The sequence below is a fragment of the Mustela putorius genome, unplaced genomic scaffold, assembly GCF_011764305.1.
Source record: "Mustela putorius furo isolate JIRA1106 unplaced genomic scaffold, ASM1176430v1.1 tig00003853_pilon_pilon_pilon, whole genome shotgun sequence".
NCBI lineage: Eukaryota > Metazoa > Chordata > Mammalia > Carnivora > Mustelidae > Mustela > Mustela putorius.
Genome location: NW_025422005.1, coordinates 33,173,842 through 33,197,332, shown reverse-complemented (window position 1 = coordinate 33,197,332; position 23,491 = coordinate 33,173,842). Strand labels below are relative to the sequence as shown.

Here is a 23,491-nt window from a genome sequence, read left to right as displayed (position 1 = left end):
AAACATCTGGAAGCCATCAGTGAAATGTTCTCTAGTACAGAAAGAACTGAAGAGTAATTATTTCTTTTTTCTACCTTTCTCTGTTTATGACTTTTCTCTGATGAACGTGAGTTACTTTTGTAACTCAGAAAACAGGGATGACTCCATCAGGGACTGTTCTGGATATAAAGGAATTCGCAGTGGAACAGCCTCTTGACTGAGAATAGGATTCTCTGTCTCTCACTCAGCTTCTAGCACCTTGTAGCAGGCATGGAGGCCTCAGAAACAAGTTTGGACTTGAAGAAAGGCTGGTTTGCAAATTAGGAGAATCAGAAAAGCTGGGGGCCGACCCCATCCCCAGACTAGAGACTTGGGTGCTCCTGGCTTGTCATCCTCCCCCACCCCCAAGCAGAGTGTATTGTTAGAGGCACTTTACAATCTGGGAGACTTACATTGGGATCTTGGCTGCTTCCAATAGCTGCTTGACCTCGAATAAGTCATTTCACCTCTCTGAACTTCAGTATCTTCATCGATAGAGTGGAAATAAATTGCTTCTTGGAGGATTGCACGAAATGGTACCTGTGAAGTGCTGGGCACATAGAGGTACTTAAATAAATGCTGACCCTTTCCCCATTTCCTTCCCTATCCTCAGGATACTGTGTATCTGGAAGAAGTCCCTGAAGAGCCTCCCACCCTCAAAAATGCTGCTCTTAGGTGTAGAGTGCATAAGCCAACCACCTTCCACCCCACCTGTGACTCTGTCCTTCCTCCCACCCCAAGCTGCCCCACGGTTCCCTGCCTCTGGTCTGCCTTGTGTCTGATCATGACATTGGGTTCAGCATTGGTTAGGAGCACAGCCTCTGTGGTCAGACAAACCTACGTGCAGAATCCCAGCTCTGTATAGGCTCCTTAATACTTTGAGTTTCCATTTCTGTATTTCTAAAGTAGTGATGATAATGCTGTGCAAATATCAAGTGTCTGGCCCATAATGGCTACTCACACATGCACATGCACACACAATCCAATATCTACCCTATGACCCTGCAATTGCACTACTGGGTTTTTACCCCAAAGATACAGATGTAGTGAAAAGAAGGGCCATCCGTACCCCAATATTCATAGCAGCAACAGTCATAGTCGCCAAACTGTGGAAAGAGCCAAGATGCCCTTCAACATACGAGTGGATAAAGAAGATACGGTCCATATATACAATGGAATCTTATTCAGCCATCAGAGAGGATAAACACCCAACTTTTGTATTAACATGGATGGGACTGGAAGAAATTATGCTGAGTGAAATAAACCAAGCAGAGACAGTCAATTATCATATGGTTTCACTTACTTGTGGAGCGTAAGGAATAACATGGAGGACATTAGGAGAAGGAAAGGAAAAGTGAATTGGGGAAAATTGGAGGGGGAGATGAACCATGAGAGACTGTGGATTCTGAGAATCAAACTGAGGGTTTTAGAGGGGTGGGAGTGCGCAGATGGGGGAGCCTGGTGGTGGGTATTAGGAGGGCATGTATTGCATCGAATACTGGGTATGGTGGTTAAACAATGAATCTTGGAATACTGAAAAAATAAAATAAAATAAAAATTTAAAACCCAATAGCCAGTATTATTTTGATCTAGGGAACACAGGTGCATTTTACAGAGAGGAAGCTGAGGCTCTGGGAAGCTGTGTGGCTTGACTAGGTCACAGGGACCACATCTGCCTGACTATGAATCCCTGGGTCTTCATCAGAGCACTGGTTGCTTCCCCAGAGGCTGTTCACTGGAGCCCTTAGGTGCTGAGCTGAAGGGTGGGGCCCTCCCTGGCTGCCAGTGTGAGGGCTCTGGTGGGGTGCTGCCTGGCATCAGAGATGCTGGGCAAAGCAGGATTCCAGCTTGGGGAAAATGGGCTGATCAGAGCAGGAGGGCTTATCAAGGGCAAGGAAGGCAGCCCACACAGCCTCACAGACCCTCCTAAGGAAAGGTGGGGCAGGTAAGGGCTGCTAGTGCATTGTAATGCAGACTGGGGATTCTGGAGGAGGGGGGTGTGATTAGAAGCAGCAGGGTGGAGGGGCAAAGAGGTATTTTATAGAACACAATGTTGATGTCAGAAGTACTTGTTTTCCATTCAGTACAAGAAAGGATTTTGTGAAGGGCAGTCAAGGCTACCTAAGCTACCCTGAGAGAGACTGAGCCTCCTGTCCCTGGGAATAAGTGAATGAGAGTTGGAGCATGCTTTGCCAGGGAGGCTGTAGAGAAAATGCATGTCCTGACCGGGATTAGATTCTCCAAGATCGCCTCCAGTCCCAAGGTTTGGTGAATCACCTGCCACCTGACACAAGATCTTAGTAGGACTGGGATTGCCCTCCTTGGCTGGGAGGGGGGGACCAGGGTTGGGAGTGTTATGGGCAGGGTCTTACTCTGAAGCCAGCATCTGCCTGCAGTGCTCGGAGAGGCTGTATGTTTCCGGCATCCATGCTCAGTGTGCTCCAGCAAGGGGGTGAGTGAAGGTGGAAGCCTCCCCCCCCCCGCCCCCCGCCCAGCCCAGCAGCCAGGTTCTGACTTCACTTTCCATCCCTTTCCAGTTTAGTCATACTTTCACTTGCCTTCATAGTCCTCTGTCCTCTTATCTGTCCATCTGTGTACACTGATCCTTCCTGGTCTGCTTCTGGGTCTCTGGTCCATGCCCTAGTCCATCCTTGCTGCCCTTAGTTGGGAAGCTGCCACTTCAGACCCCTCCTTACACCTGCTCTGTATTTGGTCTCCCAGCATTCTCTGGATCTCACCAGGCTCCCGTGGCTCATTCCACCAATCCCCTGGTGCAGATGACCTCGGGCCCATCAGAGAACACCCTGGTTACCCTTGTGCACAAACAGTGCTCTCTTGGAGGCTTCCAGGGGCTGCCGGATGCTGCAGCAGGAGGACGTGTGGGAAGGGCCAGCTCCGGGCCAGCGCCTGCCTAGCCTCTGACCTCCCATCAGGGTGCCCGGTTCCCCTCTTGGACCTTGCTGGGAGGACAGAGTCCATGGAAAGGAGAGTGGAGGGGACCCATGGGCTCACGCAGGGCCAGCATATGTCTGTGTTGCTGTGTGCAGAGCCGGCAGCAGCAGCCTTAGGAGCATGGCTGGCGTTGTTGCCTCCCGCATCTGCCTGGCCTGAAGGGCTGCCTCCCCACAGCTTCACTCCCTCTGCTTTTTGGCCACGATTCCTGCTCTTCCTCTTCTCTTTCATTTCAGCGTCTACCCTGGAGGAGGCAGAAAACAAGAGAGCAAGTGAGAGAGTAGGGGATGAGGAGAAAACAGGAGGACCTATTTCCAGGTGGGTCAGTCCAACTCCATTCCTACCAGAGAAGCTCCGAGAGGCAGCATCACCTGGTGGTTATGAGCCCAGGCTCTGGAGTCAGCTACAGCTGTCACCCCGGGGCAAGTTGTGTCTCCGCTCTCCTCACCTGCAGCGTGGACTCAGCAATAACAACCGCTCGTAGGGTGGCTATGCGCAGGGTTATTGCTCAGCTTGCGCTCCTGCTGGTACAGCTTTTCCTGTTTCCTACGGCAGGTGTGTATTCTGATCAGAGGGTGCCCATATTTACTATCAAATCCTTCAGCTATCGCCCCAATTACAGTGCATGTAAAGCACGTGTTACAGCATCTGGTCCATAGAGAGTTGCTAAAAGAACAAGAATAATATTTTATTAAAGTGTTAAATAGTAATAATCACTACCTTAATTATTAAATTATTATAGTCTTTAAAATAGTGTTTTTGCTTTATTATTTTATTTAGTGGCTAGGACAGGAGTTGAGAGAAATGACAAGAGATCTGTAACCTGAGTGCCAACTCTCTCATTCTTTTTCCCTCAACCTAACCTACTTGCGTCCTGACTGTTCCCCAAGGCACTCATGATTTCCAGACACAGATACTTTTCTCCAGATCTCTGATAAACTCAAAGGGAAAGTGTAGGACAGAGACAATGTCTGGAATCTCTTCCTTCGCTCTCTCCCTCTTTTTTTTTCTGGTTCCCAGGGTCTCTCAGTCTGTTTATCATTCAGCCAAGCAGTTACTAGGTCTTACTATGCACTGGGCTCGGTATGAAGTAATGAAGGTACAGTGGGAAACCATTAAATTGCACACAGTTAAAGAGCTGCTAGCAGGCTGTGTCTGACCTCAGGATCCCAGTTTGCTTGGGCTTATCTTGAGCTAGCACCGAGGCTGAGGAGCTGAGCAGCTGGTAGCCAGGGGTTCTGGGTCCTAATCTGAACTCTGGGACAAGCTCCCACTGTGACCTGGGATCTGTCTCTTTCCTATGTGTCCTCTCTGCACACGGCATCTTGGGTCACAGGGAGGCTTTCTGTTTCATCCCTTGCAGTGGCCAAAGATCCCACCAACCTGCCTTGGAATCTGGTGACCAAAACTGATGAATCTGACTTTAAGGAGTGATGCCAGGGTATGGGTCTAACTCTCTTAGACTTTTCCCTGTAGACAAGGGATCTGCTGAAGGATGAAAGGAAGGAATGGCCCAGTCAGAGTTCTGTTTTAGAAAGAGCACTCTGGAGGCTAGTGCAAAGAATGGCCTGGGTAAAGACCCAGCTGCAGGATGGAAATGAAACCAGAGGGAAAGGGGCCAAGTGTTTAGTTTAGACTCTGTCTAGTGGCAGTAGGATTGGAGAGGGACAGGTGGGTGTGAAAGGCATTTTGAAAGTGGCAGCAATAGGAAGTTGGGGTTGGATATCATGTGGGGAGCTGGGAAAGGAGCTGAGGAGATTTTCTCATTTCTGATTGATATGACATTGTTCACCTCAGAGATACCATCAATTAATCTGTGTGTGTGTGTGTGCGCGCGCATGTACACATCTATACCCATATATCATATATAGTTAAATTAAAAGCCCAACACAAAATTCTTTGCCCTCACATCTGTCTTTCCCCCAAGAATCAAAAACAGAAAACATTTCAGTAAATTGAGGACTCATTAGTTGAGTTCTGGTTAGCTATGGTTTTGCTACACATAGAAAACCTTATTGTTACTACAGAATGAATGAGACTCCATTTCTCCTATATTCTCCATCTCTGAGCCTCAGTTTCTCATCTATGAGATAGGAACAATGACCCCTATCCTATACATCTCACAGAGTCATCATGCTGCTCAAAGAGAATGAATGTCAAGGTATATTGTAAGCTATACCTCAAAAGCCAAATTCTATATTTTTGGCCCAAATAGAGTCACAGAAGCCAGTTCATCATGGTAGATAATAATGCCTCCCTTTGTTCTCCCTCACATGGGGCTTCTGGTTATAATCCTGAGAGTCAGGCAATTTTTACCCCAGGAAAAAAAAAATGTTTTCCCCTCAGGAGAGTCAGGGAAGGATGACAGGGAGCCAGGGGTTCAGGGAGCCTGAGTTTCTGACCCAAGATCCTGGTTATGGAACATCACCCTTGGGCATACATTGCTGGTTTATGGAGAGCTTGTTCCACTTGCTCTCAGCCTCCCTGCACAGATAAACCATTTTAAGCACTCTTTAACATAAGACTATGAAAGAGTCAGTCCATCCATCAGTTGTGTGTGAAAAATTAAAAGCAGAAATGTCAGCACATTTTCCCACTCTTGGCCCCAATGTGGAGTATTCTAACCTTGGGTCCTTGGGAAACTTCCTCTCAGGACGAAGGTCGCTTGCAAGGTAGATATTTTTATTCCTATCTTACAGATGAAGAAATTGAGGCTGGAAAGTAAGCTAGCAGCCCAAGTAAAACCAAAGCTAGGATCGAAGCAGAACCCACTGTCTCTAAACCCCACGCTCTTTCCCCCGGGGGAGAGAATGTGACTTAAAAAAGACCCTTCAATGAAAGGTAGGGATTTAATAAAAAAATAGTTATTTTCCAGCTATCTGACTATTGGATAATGTCTTTGAAGGTTCTGGAAAAATGCCTAGCATATAGGAGGTTCAAAGTGAATGCAGTCCTTTGGTCAAAGTCAAGAAACCATCTGATGGGTTCAATGGAGACACAAGTTTTTGCGCAGATTCATTCATGATGCTCCAAAGAAGAACAAGCAGACTGGAGAACAAGTAGGTTGCATCAGATAAATTAGTGCTAGGAGAAGGAAAATATTGACAGCATCGAGATTGCTCCCATTCCTTAAGTACCAATGATGCAGATGACACCTCTTCGGTGAGGCTGTCCTTTCCCTGTTCTGCATGAAGAAGCTGAAGCTCAGGGAGGTTGAGAAACAGCTGAGAGTCAGTAAGAAACTAAAAGAAAGAAAGAAAGAAATACTGTCTGTTATGGGAAGGAGCAACAGAGAGTGGACATCTGGGAGAGTGAAAATTGATTATGGGCTTTAAGTATGATGGGGTACTTCTCAGGAAGTTTGCTTGCATAGCTCGGACCTGAATCTCAGTTTTGTGTATGGAAAACCATCCAGAAATACAGTGAACATTCACTATGCACCTACCCCTTCTGTTGGCCTTCTGTGTGATGTTTTTCATGCCCAAACGTCATTCCTTGATATCATATATCATAGATATCATATTCTTACAGCAAACTTGTAGCTAGGAGACAGTCATCCTCATTTTGTGCTCAAGGAAGCAGTCTCAAAGGGGTACATGAGTGGGGTAAAGGGCTTGCTCAAGGTCATTCACTTAGTAAATTATAGAGCCAGGACTTAGAACTCAGTGCCTTCTATTGCGCCATGGCCCGAGAGAGGGCCTGTGGGTAGCAGAGGGATGGCCCAGCCTGGGGCAGATTGAAGATAAAATTAAACTGAAGAATTGATGTCTTCAACAGGACAAACTAAGTTCTCTCACTGTAATTTGCCAAATTGCATAGAGGCTGTATGCCAATATTTATTTCTAAATGTCTGGCTGCCTTACTAAGGAGAAGGGATGCTAAGGGGAAGTAAAGATCAGCTAGCCCAATGCTTTCATTTTACAGCTGAGGGATCAGAGGCTGAAATGGGTAATTACTGGTGGGTCAGAGACAGAGCCTCGACCTGAGGTGGAAGCCCTTTCCTCTTCACAGATTTCTTGAGTGGCAGTGGCCAAGAGCAGGTGAAATGGGCTGTCATGGAGCACCTGGGTGGCTCAGTTGGTTAAGCATTTGCCTTTGGCTCAGGTCATGCTCCCAAGGTCCTGGGATTGAGCCCCATATCAGGTTCTCTCTTCAGTGGTAAGCTTGTTTCTCCCTCTCCCTCTGCATCTCCCCCTGCTTGTGCTCTTGCTCTCTCTCTCTCACTCTCTCTCTCCCTCTCAAATAAATAAATAAATAAATAAATAAATGGGCTTTCATGTTGAGGGGGATCATGGTGTCTCATCATAACTGGACACTGACAACTGCTACTCCAGTCCCATCAGTAACCCTCACCTTGGTGCATAGCTTAGCTAGTTCTCTGTCTGAATAGATTCTTTTCTTTTTCATTTAGAAGTAGGACATGATGCAAGAACCTAACCAGTCCTACGTGACTGAATTCATCCTTTTGGGCTTTTCATTCAACCCCAGGACAACCCCTCTTCTCTTCTCAGCCTTCTTGATGACCTACCTATTGATTATTCTGGGCAACAGCTTTATCACCATCCTCATCTGCCTGGACTCACACCTCCACACACCCATGTACTTCTTTATTGGCATCCTTTCCATGTTGGATCTGGGCTATACCACTACAACTGTGCCTCAGATGTTGGCACACCTAGCCAGCCAGAAGAAGACCATCTCTTTTGCCAGCTGTGTGGCCCAAATGTACATTTTCTTAGTGCTAGGCATCACTGAGTCTTGGCTCTTTGCCATGATGTCTATAGACAGGTATGTGGCCATCTGCCACCCACTCAGGTACAAGGTCATCATGAGCCCATGGATATGTGGGCTAATGGTCATTTTCTGTGGACTCTGGGGTGTCATCTCTGCTCTTATCTATACTGTCTTTGCCATGCGTCTACCATATTGTGGCCCCAACAAGATCAACCACTTCTTCTGTGAAGTCCCTGCAGTCTTAAAGCTGGCTTGTGCAGACACCTCAGTCAATGACTGGGTAGACTTCATTCTTGGTTTTAGTGTCATCCTGGTCCCACTCTCCCTTATTCTTGTCATTTATATCAACATCTTCATTGCCATCTTGAGAATCCGTTCAGCCCAGGGGCGACTGAAAGCCTTCTCCACCTGTGCCTCCCATATCACTGTGGTCACCATGTTCTGTGTGCCAGCCATGGTCATGTATATGAAGCCTGGCTCTGAGGCCTCCCTGGAAGAGGACAAGAAGTTGGCCCTGTTCTACAATATCATCTCTGCTTTCCTCAACCCTATCATCTACAGCCTCAGGAACAAGGACGTGAAGAGGGCTTTCTTCAAGGTAGTGGGCTGGGGCAGGGCTCCAGAATGAGATCCTGGAAGGATAGCTGAGAACAGAGAAACAATATTCAGGATGCACAGTCAATGTCTTAAACATTTAATTGACAGACTAGTCACCATGAAATATCTCGTAGACATGTCAATCTTATTTTTTTAAGATTTTATTTATTAATTTGACAGAGAGAGAGATCACAAGTAGACAGAGAGGCAGGCAGAGAGAGAGAGGGGAAGCAGGCTCCCCGCTGAGCAGAAAGCCTGATGCGGGCCTCGATCCTAGGACCCTGAGACCATGGGAAGAATGTAGTGAGACTGATACCCACACGTATTGCTGAAAAGAATATCCTTGGTTGAACCTTTCTAGAATAGTGCCTTCCACATAGTAGGCACTCAATAAATCTGCTATATGAAGAGTATAATACTAATAATTATGGATTTATTTATTCAAAACTTCTGTATCAACACAGTTGTTAAAATTTTACATATATTAATTCATTTAATAAAAGCACCAATAATTAGAAAGCATGTAATAATATGTATCATGAAACTTAACAATATTTATAAGCTTGGGTCCAGAAATTTCACTTCTAGAACTTTGTCTTAAGAACAAAATCAGAGGGGTGCCTGGGTGGCTCAGTGGGTTAAGCCTCCGCCTTCAGCTTGGGTTGTGATCTCAGGGTCCTGGGATCCAGCCCCGTGTCGGGTTCTCTGCTCAGTAGGGAGCGTGCTTCCCCCTCTCTCTCTCTGCCTGCCTCTCTGCCTACTTGTGATCTCTGTCTGTCACATAATAAAATAAGTTATCTTTAAAAAAAAGAACAAAATCAGAAATGTAGACCAAGTTTTTTGTACAAATATGTTATTCAGAGTGTTATTAGAAGAAGCTATATATATGATATATCAACTTTATTAAATGCTATGCAATCAATACTGTGTATCATGTTTTTTTTTTAAAGATTTTATTTATTTATTTGACAGAGAGAAATCACAAGTAGATGGAGAGGCAGGCAGAGAGAGAGAGAGGGAAGCAGGCTCCCTGCTGAGCAGAGAGCCCGATGCGGGACTCAATCCCAGGACCCTGAGATCATGACCTGAGCCGAAGGCAGCGGCTTAACCCACTGAGCCACCCAGGCGCCCTGTGTATCATGTTTTAAAGCAATATTTAATGGCATTGAAAAGTGTGATATAATGTCAGATAGAAAAATCGAGATATAAAGTTATATATATATAAAGTTAGTCTAAGTTTTATAAAATATTCATACATTCATTTTTAAAATTTTTTTATTTTTTTATCCTGTTATGTTAGTCACCATAAAATGCATCATTTGTTTTTGGTGTGGTGTTCCAAGATTCATTGTTTATGTACAACACCCAGTGCTCCATGCAATATGTTCATTTTTAAAAGCCTGAATGGATACATTTTTTTTAAAGATTTTATTTATTTATTTGACAGAGATCACAAGTAGGCAGAGAGGCAGAGAGAGAGGAGGAAGCAGGCTCCCCACTGAGCAGAGAGCCCGATGCGGGGCTCGATCCCAGGACTCTGGGATCATGACCTGAGCCAAAAGCAGAGGCTTTAACCCACTGAGCCACCCAGGCGCCCCCTGAATGGATACATATTAACATGTTAACATGGTTATCTCCAGATAGTAAGATAATGAATGATTTTTATTTTATTTCTTATTTTCTCTACTCTCTAAAATGTCTACAATCAGTATATATTGTCTTTATAGGAGAAAGAAATTAAGATTACTTGAGAAATACTTGTCCTGTCTGAGAAAAGAAAATTAGCCATAATGATGGCATCAAACATTCATTGACAAAATGCTAGGTCCTGTGGGTGCAGGCATGATAAGCTAAGCCCCTGTCTATTGGTAAGAGACAAGTACAAGACAAGGATGCTATAAGGTACTAACTGTGCTGCTGGAAACATGTTCAAAGCTCTGAGGAAGTGATGAGGCCATATTTGTGCTAGGTGCTGGCAGCATGAGTAGAAACTGGATACATTGAAGAAGAGAGCAAGGAGCAGGGGTGGGGAGAATCCCAGACAGAGGAGATAGGATGTTGAAAGCCTAGAGGCGTGGAGCTTATAGAGAATGGGCAGGATGGCTGGGACACAGGCCCCGGGAGGGGAGAGCAGATATGACCGATAGGGTAAAGAACTGCAGCAGTGGTAGAGAACTTCAGGATTTCCTCTCCTCTAAATGACTGTATTTACCAAGTACAGATACCTGGAACTCTGGCCCTGTGAAACAACGAAAAGATTTCTTGCCCATAGCCTCAGAAACACTGACGTCCTCTTCATGCTTCACAGGGCACATGATAGGATGTTAAAGAATCTGAGAAGACTGATAGTAATCAACCAATAGATAAAAGAAAAATTAGTAACAAGGAAAACACTGAGGCTCCATAACACAGAGTTATGTGTCCAACTCTGGATTTTGTCTGGGATCGTGATCTCAGGGTCAGGAGATGGAGCCCTGCTTCAGGCTCCACACTTAGCACAGAGTCTGCTTGTCCCTGTCCCTCTGGTCCTCTCCTGCTCCTCTCCACTCCGCTCATGCTGTCTCTCCTTAAAAATAAATGAATGAATGAATAGATAAACAAGTGTTAATAGATAAAACAAGGAAAACACCTGTGCTAATTCTTTTTTAACACAATACTTACCAAACTTGTTGGATCACAGAGCTCTTTCTTCCTAAAGAAACTAGAATTTTCCCACAATGCACTTGGAGAAGTGCTAGTGTATGAATGGGTGGATTTGAGGGGGGAAATACAGAAAAATGTAAAGTAATTAAAATATGCCTCAAATGTCACCCTTCAGTGCTAACTATTCTTAATATTTTTTGTGTCTTGTTTTATGTCTCTATGTAACATTGGTCACAATTGAGATCATATATAAAGATTGTTCTATACCTTTTCATCATGACCTATATGTCTCTTACACATATACTTTCCATAATTTTATTTATTGTGCTTCAGTTTCCTTATTTTCTTTTGACCTGCTTTCCTTTACTAATTTTTCTATTCAGCTGGGTTTAGTCTGCCATGAAACCCAGGAATAAAGTTTTAATTACAAGTATATTTTTAATTCTAAAATTTTAATTTTATTCGTTTTTAGTTTCCAAATCTCTGCTGAAATTCCCCATCTTATTTTATTTATTTATTTATTTTCAGCATAACAGTATCATTATTTTTTCACCACACCCAGTGCTGCATGCAATCCGTGCCCTCTATAATACCCAACACCCGGTACCCCGACCTCCCACCCCCCCGCCACTTCAAACCCCTCAGATTGTTTTTCAGAGTCCATAGTCTCTCATGATTCACCTCCCCTTCCAATTTACCCCAACCCCCTTCTCTCTAACTCCCCATGTCCTCCATGCTTTTTGTTATGCTCCACAAATAAGTGAAACCATATGATAATTGACTCTCTCTGCTTGACTTATTTCACTCAGCATAATCTCTTCCAGTCCCGTCCATGTTGCTACAAAAGTTGGGTATTCATCCTTTCTGATGGAGGCATAATACTCCATAGTGTATATGGACCACATCTTCCTTATCCGTTGAAGGGCATCTTGGCTCTTTCCACAGTTTGGCGATCGTGGCCATTGCTGCTATAAACATTGGGGTACAGATGGCCCTTCTTTTCACTACATCTGTATCTTTGGGGTAAATACCCAGGAGTGCAATGGCAGGGTCATAGGGAAGTTCTATGTTTAATTTCTTGAGGAATCTCCACACTGTTCTCCAAAGAGGCTGCACCAACAGTGGAAGAGGGTTCCCCTTTCTCCACATCCTCTCCAACACATGTTGTTTCCTGTCTTGCTAATTTTGGCCATTCTAACTGGTGTAAGGTGATATCTCAATTGGTTTTAATTTGAATCTCCCTGATGGCTAATGATGATGACATTTTTTCATGTGTCTGATAGCCATTTGTATGTCTTTATTGGAGAAGTGTCTGTCCATATCTTCTGCCCATTTTTTGATAAGATTGTCTGTTTTGTGTGTGTTGAATTTGAGGAGTTCATTATAGATCCTGGATATCAACCTTTTGTCTGTACTGTCATTTGCAAGTATCTTCTCCCATTCCGTGGGTTGCCTCTTTGTTTTCTTGACTGTTTCCTTTGCTGTGCAGAAGCTTTTGATTTTGATGAAGTCCCAAAAGTTCATCTTCGCTTTTGTTTCCTTTGCCTTTGGAGACATATCTTGAAAGAAGTTGCTGTGGCTGATATTGAAGAGATCACTGCCTATGTTCTCCTCTAGGATTCTGATGGATTCCTGTCTCACACTGAGGTCTTTTATCCATTTTGAGTTTATCTTTGTGTACGGTGTAAGAGAATGGTCGAGTTTCATTCTTCTACTTATAGCTGTCCAGTTTTCCCAGCACCATTTATTGAAGAGACTGTCTTTTTTTTTTAAGATTTTATTTATTTATTTGACAGAGAGAGATCACAAGTAGATGGAGAGGCAGGCAGAGAGAGAGAGGGAAGCAGGCTTCCTGCTGAGCAGAGAACCGGATGCAGGACTCGATCCCAGGACCCTGTGATCATGACCTGAGCCAAAGGCAGCGGCTTAACCCACTGAGCCAGCCAGGCACCCTCCCCATCTTATTATTTAACCACAGTTATTTTTAAATCTGTGTCTGATATACATCAAGACCTAAATGCCCTATAGGTCCATTTCTTATTGCCTCTGTTTTTCCTCTTAATTTTGAGTAAATTCTTATCTTTTTGTTTGTCTGGTAATTTTTTATTGAATTCCAGACACTAAGTATAAAAAACCTTCTAGAGATGATTTAAGGCTCTGGATTATGCTGTATCCCTTCAGAGTGGATTTACTTTTTGCCCTGGGAGGCACTCTGGGCAGTGGAAAATCACCTTAGGTTATTCAGGGGTTGAGCTGACTCAAAGCTGAGCTTCAGTCTTTGTATTTATGGGTATATTCCTGTTTGACTTTTACTCACAGTCCCCTGGAGGTCCCAAACTGAAAGTCTGTGATGTTTGCCAGGGCACTCCTCCTTAGACTACCCTAAGTCTGATTTTTGTCCTTCCATTCCCTGAGCTCAGCTTCTCAATCTCAGTGTGGCATTAGAGAGGATGACTAACTGTCCTATTTTTGCTATATTTTTCTAAGCTGGGGTATAATGATAATCTCTGTATGTACATCCTTAGCTCTTTTTTTTTTTTTTTTTTCAGTGAGCATCTTAGTTTGGGCTGAAGTAAGTTTCCACTTGTCTTTTCTTCTAGGAATTTTATGGTTTTGGGTCTTATGTTCAAAACTTTGACCCATTTGAGCCTTTTCATTTTTTAGTGGTGCTTTTTAAGTTTTTATTTAAATTCTAGTTAGTTAACATATAGTATAATATTAGTTTCAGGTGTACAATATAGTGATTCAACACTTCATGCAACATCCAGTGCTCATCACAGCAAATACGCTCCTTAACCACCATCACCTGTTTCACCGATCCCCCACTTACTGACCCTCCAGTAATGATAAGTTTGCCCTCTGTGGTTAACAGCATAGTAAAATTTGTGGGAGTCGAATGTGGGACTCAATCCCAGGACTCCGGACTCATGACCTGAGCCAAAGACAGTCACTTAACTAACTGAGCCACCCAGGTGCCTGCTTTCCCCCACTTTAAATGGTATTTTGGATAAGTGAAAGCTTTTCATTTTGCTGAAATCCAGTTTATTAATTTTTATTTTGTGAAACAAGTTTTTTTGTCATGAATTTAACTTACTTAAAGTACATGGAAATATTCAGACTTTCTGTTTCTTCTCATGCCCATTCTGATAAGCTGTAATTTTCAAGAATTTTGTCCATTTTATCTAATTGTTGAATTTACTGGCATAAAGTTGGTCAGAACATATGCTTATTACTCTTTTCATATCTGTGAGACCTGTGTGATACCTCGTCTTTCCTCCTAATACTGATCATTTGTGTTTTCCTGTTTTTTCTTCATCGACTAGCTAGAGATTTATCAATTTTATTGAATACAAAGAATTATCTTTTGATTTCATTAATTTTCTTTATAGTTTGTCCATTTCTATCTCATTGATTTTTTTTTCAGTTTATTTAGGTGGAACCTGAGTTTTTTTTTTAAAGGACCTTTCATTTTTTTTAACCTAAGTACTTAAAGCTATAAATGTTCTAAGCAATGCTTTAGCTGCAGCCCCAGATTTTACTATGTTGTTTTTTCATTATCAGTCAGTTCAAAATATTGTATTTCCTTTGTGATTTCCTCCTTGAGACATGAGTTATTTAGAAATGTGCTGTTTAACTTCGAATATTTGGATCTTTTCCAGGTATATATATATTTTTTATTTCTAATTTAATTCCATTGTGTTCAAATAACATATCCTGTAAGATTTTAATATTTTGAAATTTTATAGCCTGATATATGGTCTATACTGATAAACATTCCATATGGCCTTTAAATGAATGCTGTTTGGGGCTATAATGATTAATAAATGACAATTAGATTAAGAGCATTGACATTGTTGTTCAGATCTACATCTTTATGATTTTTGTCTAATTGTTCCATCAAGTACTATGACAAAAGTATTACAATTGCCACTACAATTATGAAATTGCCCGATTTTCACTTTAATTCTGTCAGTTGTTGCTAATACAGTACATGTATTAGGTACATGTACATTTATCATTGTGCATTTAAGATGCATGTGTATTACACTGTGTGAAAGTTTTATTTCACTAATATTTAAAATAATCTTAATAGGACTCAGGGTGGAAAAGAGTGACACAATTTTTCTATGAAGAAAAATTATTTGGAAAAAGACAAATAAAAATGAAGTTATCCATAGTTTGCTTCAATTTGGTTTTTCAAGATTTTTCCCCAGCTCATTATGAGAACTAATATCAAGATCTAAGAATGATTGCATTGATGTGAGTTTGGTTATAGGCAGGGTTATAACATCAAAACCTTCAACTGGCGTGAAACATTCTTTTCTGGCATGGCAAGTATGCTTCAGCTTAGAAGACTTGACTCTGGATGATCTTCTCTGTGGTATTCAGCAATATTTGATGCTTCCTGCTTAAAATTTTATCTTCTCCTTGGCTCCCAGGCAAATGTTATGGAACTGAATGAATAGTTCCTAAGAGGCCAATCTAACCCTTGGCAGGCAGGCTGAGGTTCCCTCATGGAGAGGAGAGAAGGTCTAAATGGCTCTGAAAATGAATTATTTGGAAGGACAAAGCTTCTCACCCTTATGTCTGGGTGTAAATAAAAATTGCTCAATACAGAGCAACTGAAGCTCTTGGGGCCATAATGGAAATTTCTAAATTCATGTCCAATATTAGAGAAAGAAAGTATGTGCAATGGTGAGGAGGAGAGCTACAATAGGGGAAAATTCTTTTTTAAAAATATTTTATTTATTTATTTGAGAGAGAGAGAACAAGCATGAGCTGGGGTTGCGGGGGGCAGGTAGGAATCGAAGGAGACAGAGTAGACTCTCCACCGAGCAGGGAGCCTGATGTGGGCTGGATCCCAGGACCCTGAGATCATGACCTGAGCCGAAGGCAGATGCTCAACTGACTGAGCCACCCAGTCCCCCAGATGGAGGGAAATTCTAAAATCCTGTGCTATGGAGTGAAACTAATTCCAATTCCATTTGAATATTGGGATTCAGTATAGTAAATCTTAGCCCTCTATAATGTTAAAGTTAATGAACATACATCTGTGTCCTTCTGCCTGACTGGCATCCAACTTAATATCTCAGAGGCAGATCTTAACATGTTCAAAAGGAAACTCATTACCATCTACTTGATCATGTTCCCCTCATGAGTTTTCCATTTCTTTCTTTCTTTCCTTTTCTCTCTCTCTTTCTTTTTCTTTCTTTCTTCTTTCTTTTTAGTTTCAGAGGCAGAATTTAGTGATTCATTAGTTGCATATAACACTCAGTGCTCATTATATCAAATGCCCTCCTTAATGGCCATCACCCACTTATCTCTTCCTCTACACATGTCCCCTCCAGTACCCCTCAATTTGTTTCCTAGAGTTTAACATCTCTTATGGTTTGTCTCCCTCTCAATTTTCATCTTATTTTATTTTTTCCTTCCCTTCACCTATGTTCATCTGTTTTGTTTCTTAAATTCCACATGTGAGTTAAATCATATGGTATTTGTCTTTCTCTGACTGACTTATTTTGCTTAGCATAATACCCTCTAGTTCCATCCACATAGTTGAAAATGGCTAGATTTCATTCTTTTTGATAGCTAAATAATATTCCATTATATATATATATATATATATACCACATCTTCTTTATCCATTCATCTGTCAGTGGAAATCTGGGCTCTTCCCATATTTTGGCTATTGTGGACATTGCTGCCATAATCATTGGGGTGCATGTGCCTCTTCAAAACACTGGATTTGTATCTTTTGGATAAATACCAAATAATGTAATTGCTGGGTCATAGACTAGCTCTATTTTTAACTTTTTGAGGAACCTCCATTCTGTTTTCCAGAGTGGCTACTCCAGTTTGCATTCCCACCAACAGTGTAAAAGGGTTCCCCTTTTTCTGCATCCTCATCAACATCTGTTGTTTCCTGAGTTACTTATTTTAGCCACTCTGACCAGTATGAGGTGGCATCTCATTGTGGTTTTGATTTGTATTTCCCTGATAATGAATGATGTGGAGCATTTTTTCATGTGTCTGCTGGCCATTTGGTTGTCCTCTTTGGAGAAATGTCTGTTCATGTCTTCCCATTTCTTCACTGGATTTTTTGGGGGTTTTGGGTGTTGAGAAGTTCTTTATAGATTTTGGATACTAGCTCTTTATCTGATAAGACATTTGTAAATATCTTCTCCCATTCTGTAGATTGCCTTTAAGTTTTGTTGATTAATTCCTTTGCTGGGCAAAAATTTTTATCTTGATAAAGTCCCAGTAGTTCATTTTTGCTTATTTCTCCTGTGTTTGGAGATGTGACTAGCAAGAAGTTGTTGTGGCTGAAGTCAAAGAGGTTGCTGTCTTTGTTCTCCTCTTAGATTTTCATGGTTTCCTGTCTCACTTTTAGGTATTTCATCCATTTTGCGTTTATTTTTGAGTATGGTATAAGAAAGTGGTCCAGTTTCATTCTTCTGCATGTGGCTGTCCAATTTTCCCAGCATCATTGGTTGAAGAGTCTCTCTTTTTTCCATTGAATATTCTTTCCTGCTTTGTCAAAGATTAGTTGACCATAGAGTTAAGAGCCCATTTCTGGGTTCTCTATTCTGTTCCATTGATCTCTGTGTCTCTTTTTGTGCCAGTACCATACTGTCTTGATGATTACAGCTTTGTAACAGAGCTTGAAGTCCAGAATTGTGATGCTACTAGCTTTGATTTTCTTTTTCAACATTCCTTTGGCTACTCAGCAACTTTTACGGTTCCATACAAATTTTAGGATTATTTGTTCCAGCTCTATGAAAAATGCTGATGGTATTCTGATAAGGATTGCACTGAATGTGGAGATTGTTTTGGGTGGCATGACATTTTTTAAAATTTATTTTTTATTTATTTTCAGCATAACACTATTCATTATTTTTGCACCACACCCAGTGCTGCATGCAATCCGTGCCTTCTCTAATACCCAACACCTGGTTCCCCCAACCTCCCACCCCCCCCGCCACTTCAAAACCCTCAGATTGTTTTTCAGAGTCCATAGTCTCTCATGGTTCACCTCCCCTTCCAATTTCCCCCAACTCCCTTCTCCTCTCTAACTCCCCATGTCCTCCATGCTTTTTGTTATGCTCCACAAATAAGTGAAACCATATGATAATTGACTCTCTCTGCTTGACTTATTTCACTCAGCATAATCTCTTCCAGTCCCGTCCATGTTGCTACAAAAGTTGGGTATTCATCCTTTCTGATGGAGGCATAATACTCCATAGTGTATATGGACCACATCTTCCTTATCCATTTGTCCGTTGAAGGGCATCTTGGTTCTTTCCACCTTTCTCTGTAGGACAACTTATGAAGTCTTTGGTGAGGTTTCTCTGGTTCCTCATAAATCCCATAACTAAGCATTCTAGTATCTTCCACTCTTCCCTCAATAGCATGGTTTCATGGGTCCTTTACTGAAAAGCTCTTTTCTCTGTGTAGACAAGCTCTAGTTTGTCATTTCCCCTTTTAAATTGTAGGTCCAAAAATTAAAAACTTCTCTGGGCAGCCTTTAGACTCTACCTAGTTAATAGCAAGTACTGACCTTGTGGCCTTATGGGATGACTATTGATGGTGTCTCTCTGTAGATGGTCTGGTCCAGTTCTTATTTAGAAACCTGTGGAGAGCTATGTAAGTGCAAGAGAAAGCCCAAAACGAGCTTAGCACAATAGCTAGCTTTACAGGAAGCCAAGTTCAGCACTAAATATAGTTCCATCATAAGTATCACCAGTGGCTTGCCCCCTCAGAGGCCCAGCTCAGATTCGGTCCATCCATTCATCCAATATTTATAATGCCTACTCCACTCCAGGCACTGTTCTAGAATCTGATGGTACACAATCAATCAGGAAGATAAAAATCCTTACATTCTTGTGAGGGAAACTGTTAAAATTATATTGTATATTAGAAGAAATTACAATGAAGAAAAATAAAACAGGAGATGGGGATAGGGTGTGTGGGATATCTTAGTTTTAAGCAGGGTGGTCAGAAAGACTCAAGTCTTCCCTGAGAAGATTGAACAAGCACTTGAAGGAGATGAAGGGGAAAGAGAATTTCTAACAGGGAGAACAGTAAGTGCAAAAGCTCTGAGGTAGGAACATGTCTTGAATGAGGAGCAGCAGAAGGCTGGTTGGCTGGACATACAGAGTGAGAAGTGGGAAGTAAGAGAAGGAGCCAGGGAAGTGATGGGGGTGGGGGTGCTTGGTTTTTCTTCAGGGCATTACCTAAAGCCACTGGAAAGTTTGAAAGGATGATTTATGTAATATTTAAATGATCTGACCTATACTTTAATGGGATCACTGTAGTTACTGTGCTAAGAATAGACTGTAGGGGAAGGGAGTGGATTCCCAGGAACTGGTTAGAGGATATTGCAATATTCCTGGCAAGAGAAGATAATGATCTGGACCAGTAATGGTGTAGATGATAAGAAGTGATATTTTTTTGGGATACATATTTTAAAAGAGAACTGGCAATATTGCTGATGAGAAAGAGAAAAGTTAGAAAGTCTTTAAGTTGCTTTTTTAAAAACTCTAAGCCACATTAAAAGGTGGAATTGCCATTAGTTGAGCTGTGAGAAGAGCAGGCTTATAGGGGATTAGAAGTTTGACCTTAGAAAATATGTATTTTAACATGCCTGTTTAATATCCAAATGAAGATGGATGGCAAGGAGGCAATTGGATAGATGAATTAAGAGAAGAAATCTAGGATAGAAATATAGTTCAGATTTACCAGTATATATTTGCAATGACGTGGATGGAACTGGAGGGTATCATGTTAAGCGGAATAAGTCAACCAGAGAAAGACAATTATCATATCATCTCTCTGATATGAGGAATTTGAGAGGCAGGGTGGGGGGTTGTGGTAGGTAGGGAGGCAAAAAATGAAACAAGATGGGACCAGGGAGACAAACCATAAAAGACTCTTAATCTCAGGAAACAAACTGAGGGTTGCTGGAGGGGAGGGAGTTGAGGGATGGGTGGCTGGGTGATGGACACTGGGGAGGGTATGTGCTATTGTGAGTGGTGTGAATTGTGTAAGACTGATAATTCACAGACCTGTACCCCTGAAACAAATAATACATTATATGTATTATATGTATTATGATATAAAATATATCAACATATACCACTATTTAAAGCCTTAGGTTGTATGTACAATCAGAGTGAGGGTTTATATTCAAATCCCACTAGCCACCATTCCATTGCATCTCTAAATGAGTATCAGTGTTATTATTCTCATCCCTCTGAGCCTGAGTCCTGTCCATGACTTCATATGGCATTATTTTAACCTAAATTGACAGCTCTCAGCCTTTTCACTACCAGTCAATTCCAGCTGCTGAAATACCGATCCAAGGTTTTAGGGTTCTCTTATGAAAAGACCTGACCATTTGCAAAGCTATGCAATACGCACACTCTGCCCTCTACAAGTGTGATTACACAGGTCAGTTTTCTCTCACAATGTCACCTAAAGTGGGCCTATTTTGTGCTTAATAACTGCTAAACCTTGCATGAAATCTAATGGTGTGAGAGACATATTTTAGCTTAATGTGGTGTGAAGAGCTTGTGACTTTGGAAGTTTGAGTCTTACTCTGTTTCACCTCGGATGGCTAATTTTATGAAATGAGAATAGTAATTCTGACCTCCATGGGTTGTGGTGATAATTTAGTAAAATCACATTTATTAGAACATTTTTATAGAATGCCATTTTATAAATGACCATTTCTTTCTTTTGGGTCTGGAAAAGGGGTGCACCCAGCTGTCTGTGTTCTGTTGCAGTCATTTAGGGACTAAAGCAAGGAGAAAGAGAAAAGGACTGGTCAGTGACATGTTCTGTCATCCAGGTCTGCCCACGTGGGATCAAGGATTGAGTCCCGGTCTAACTGGAATTTCACCCACTACCCAAATCTCTCCTGAGAGCAGTATGACTGCGAAAGAGCCCTTATTGGTTTTTAAGAAAAGCTTCCAGACACACAGGTACCTAATTCTCAAGTAAATATGCTTCATTTTCTTGAGAAATGCCAGGGGCACAGACATTTTCTCTAGGTTTCAATTGTTGAATCTCTGACCATCTTTATCTGCCAACTTGTTCTTTATAATTGTAATCCCCGCAGGTAGGCCTGGAAGTGGGAGTATAAAAGGGGATAAATGCTCTAGGGGAAAGATTGCTCTTCCCCAAAAAGATTATCTAAAACTTTCCTTGTTCCTGAAAACTTATGGTATGTGAGTTTTCAATGGTACAGCACCAGAGAGGAAGAAAGCAAAGAGAAGAATCTAAGGGTTTTGTTTGTTTCACACATACACTGTCCTTTCCAACACCTAACAGCCTTGATACTTGAAAGAATGACTAAGAATTACAGAGACCACTACAACTTTTGGTTTACTATAAAACATTTTTTATTTTTCTAGCCTCTGTACTTTGGTTTATGGGGTGTGTGTGTGTGTGTGTGTGTGTGTACGTGTGTGTATTCTTCAAAAGACTTCTGCTGGTACAATTCCTTCCAGAGAACCCTTGGAATATTATGACAGCTAGTTTGTTAGACAAACCAATACATATTTCTAGAATTCCTACTAAGTGCCTGGAGCAACAGTTGGCCGATTGGAACAGAATGTTCCCTGGGCATGGAAGTGCATACTTGGTTTGATTGTTTAGCTACGAGATGCCTTTGGTCCCTGCATTTGTGTATCTCATGTGGTGTCCTCTCATTGAGACAGCAAGATATTCAGGAATATATTCTCTTCTTTCCTCAGAATGATGACCATGCATAGCTGAGGCTGGAGAAATGACACTTCTGTAACTGAGTTTATCTTCCTGGGCTTCTCCAGAAATCCCAGGACCAACTGAATCCTTTTCTTCCTCTTCCTATTTCTTTACTTATTTATAGTCCTGGGCAATGGGCTCATGGTTACCCTGATCAGAGTAGATGCACGTCTACACACCCCCATGTACTTCTTCCTCAGCATCCTTTCTGTACTGGATCTTAGCTATGCCACCACCACAGTGCCCCAGATGTTGGTCCATCTAATAAACAATAGAAAGACCATATCTTATATTGGGTGTGTGGTCCAGATGTACATTTTCCTGACCTTAGGCATCACTGAGACCTGGATTTTTGCAGCCATGGCCTATGACAGATACGTTGCCATCTGCTATCCACTCCATTACGGGGTCAAGATGGGTCAAACCCTGTGTGTAGTCCTGGAAGTCAGCTCTGCCCTTTGTAGTCTCACCTGCACCCTTGTCTTTGCAATAAATCTGCCCTACTGTGGCCCCAATGAAATCAACCACTTCTTTTGTGAAATTCCTGCTGTCTTGAAGTTGGCCTGTGCAGATACATCCCTCAATGACCAAGTGGACTTTATCTTAGGTTTCCTCTTGCTCCTGATCCCATTATCTCTCATCCTGACCTCATATGTTTGCATCTTTATGGCCATTCTAAAGATTCACTCCACACAGGGAGGAATAAAAGCCTTCTCCACCTGTGCCTCACACATTACTGTGGTCACTATGTTCTGTATTCCATGCATGGTCATGTATATGAGGCCCAGCTCTGAAGCCTCCCCAGAGGATGACAAGAAGTTGGCCCTGTTCTACAATGTTATTTCTGCTTTTCTCAATCCCATCATCTATAGCCTCTGGAATAAAGATGTGAAGAGGGCTTTCCTCAAGTTAATTGGAATGAGTGAGGATGGCCAATAGGCCATGAACTGAGGCTACCTACAGTGCCCTCATCTCTGATCTCTGTTCGTCCCATCCACACTTCCATTGAAGTCACTGGACTGGTTGAGGAGCCCAGGGTAAGGAAAATATCTGGAAAGAAAAAACACTTTGCATTAATTTGACCACTAAAAAATATTAGGAAATGACTCAGGGAGAACTGTGTTCAAAGCTTAAATACAGCAACTTCTTTCAAGACATGTCTCCAAAGGCAAGGACAACGAAAGTGAAAATGAACTTCTGGGACTTCATCAAGATCAAAAGCTTCTGCACAGCAAAGGAAACAGTCAACAAAACAAAGAGGCAACCCACAGAATGGGAGAAGATATTTGCAAATGGCACTCCAGAGAAAGGGCTGATATCCAAGGTCTATAAAGAATTTCTCAAACTCAACACCCCCAAAACAATTAATCAAGTCAAAAAATGGGCAGAAGACATGAGCAGACACTCCTCCAAAAAAGAATACAAATGGCTAACAGACACATGAAAAAGAGTTATCATCATTAGCCATCAGGGAAATACGAATCAAAACCACATTGAGATACCACCTCATACCAGTTAGACTGGCAAAAATTGGCAAGGCAAGAAACAACCAATGTTGGAGAAGTTCTGGAGAAAGGGGAACCCTCTTACACTGTTGGTGGGAATGCAAATTGGTGCAGCCACTTTAGAAAACAGTGTGGAGGTTCCTCAAAAAATTAAAAATAGAGCTACTCTACAATACAATACAATATAATAACCCAGCAATAGCACTACTGGGTATTTACCCCCAAAGATACAGATGTAGCAAAAAGAAGGGCCATATGCACCCCAGTATTCACAG

The 23,491-nt window shown here is 42.0% G+C and overlaps 1 protein-coding gene and 1 pseudogene across 1 annotated transcript; both read left to right on the top strand.

Moving 5' to 3' along the window:
- The first annotated feature begins 7,390 nt into the window (after positions 1-7,390).
- On the top strand, positions 7,391-8,332 carry LOC101679108 (olfactory receptor 2A12-like). The gene has a single exon (XM_004740609.2). The coding sequence runs from the start codon at positions 7,391-7,393 to the stop codon at positions 8,330-8,332; it is 942 nt and encodes a 313-aa protein (XP_004740666.2).
- A 13,379-nt stretch (positions 8,333-21,711) lies between these two features.
- LOC101689740 lies at positions 21,712-22,650 on the top strand (annotated as a pseudogene).
- The last annotated feature ends 841 nt before the right edge of the window (positions 22,651-23,491 follow it).

Excerpts from the sequence above, each read along its gene's own strand:
- LOC101679108 (XM_004740609.2), top strand. The coding sequence starts at position 7,391 with ATGATGCAAGAACCTAACCAGTCCTACGTGACTGAATTCATCCTTTTG.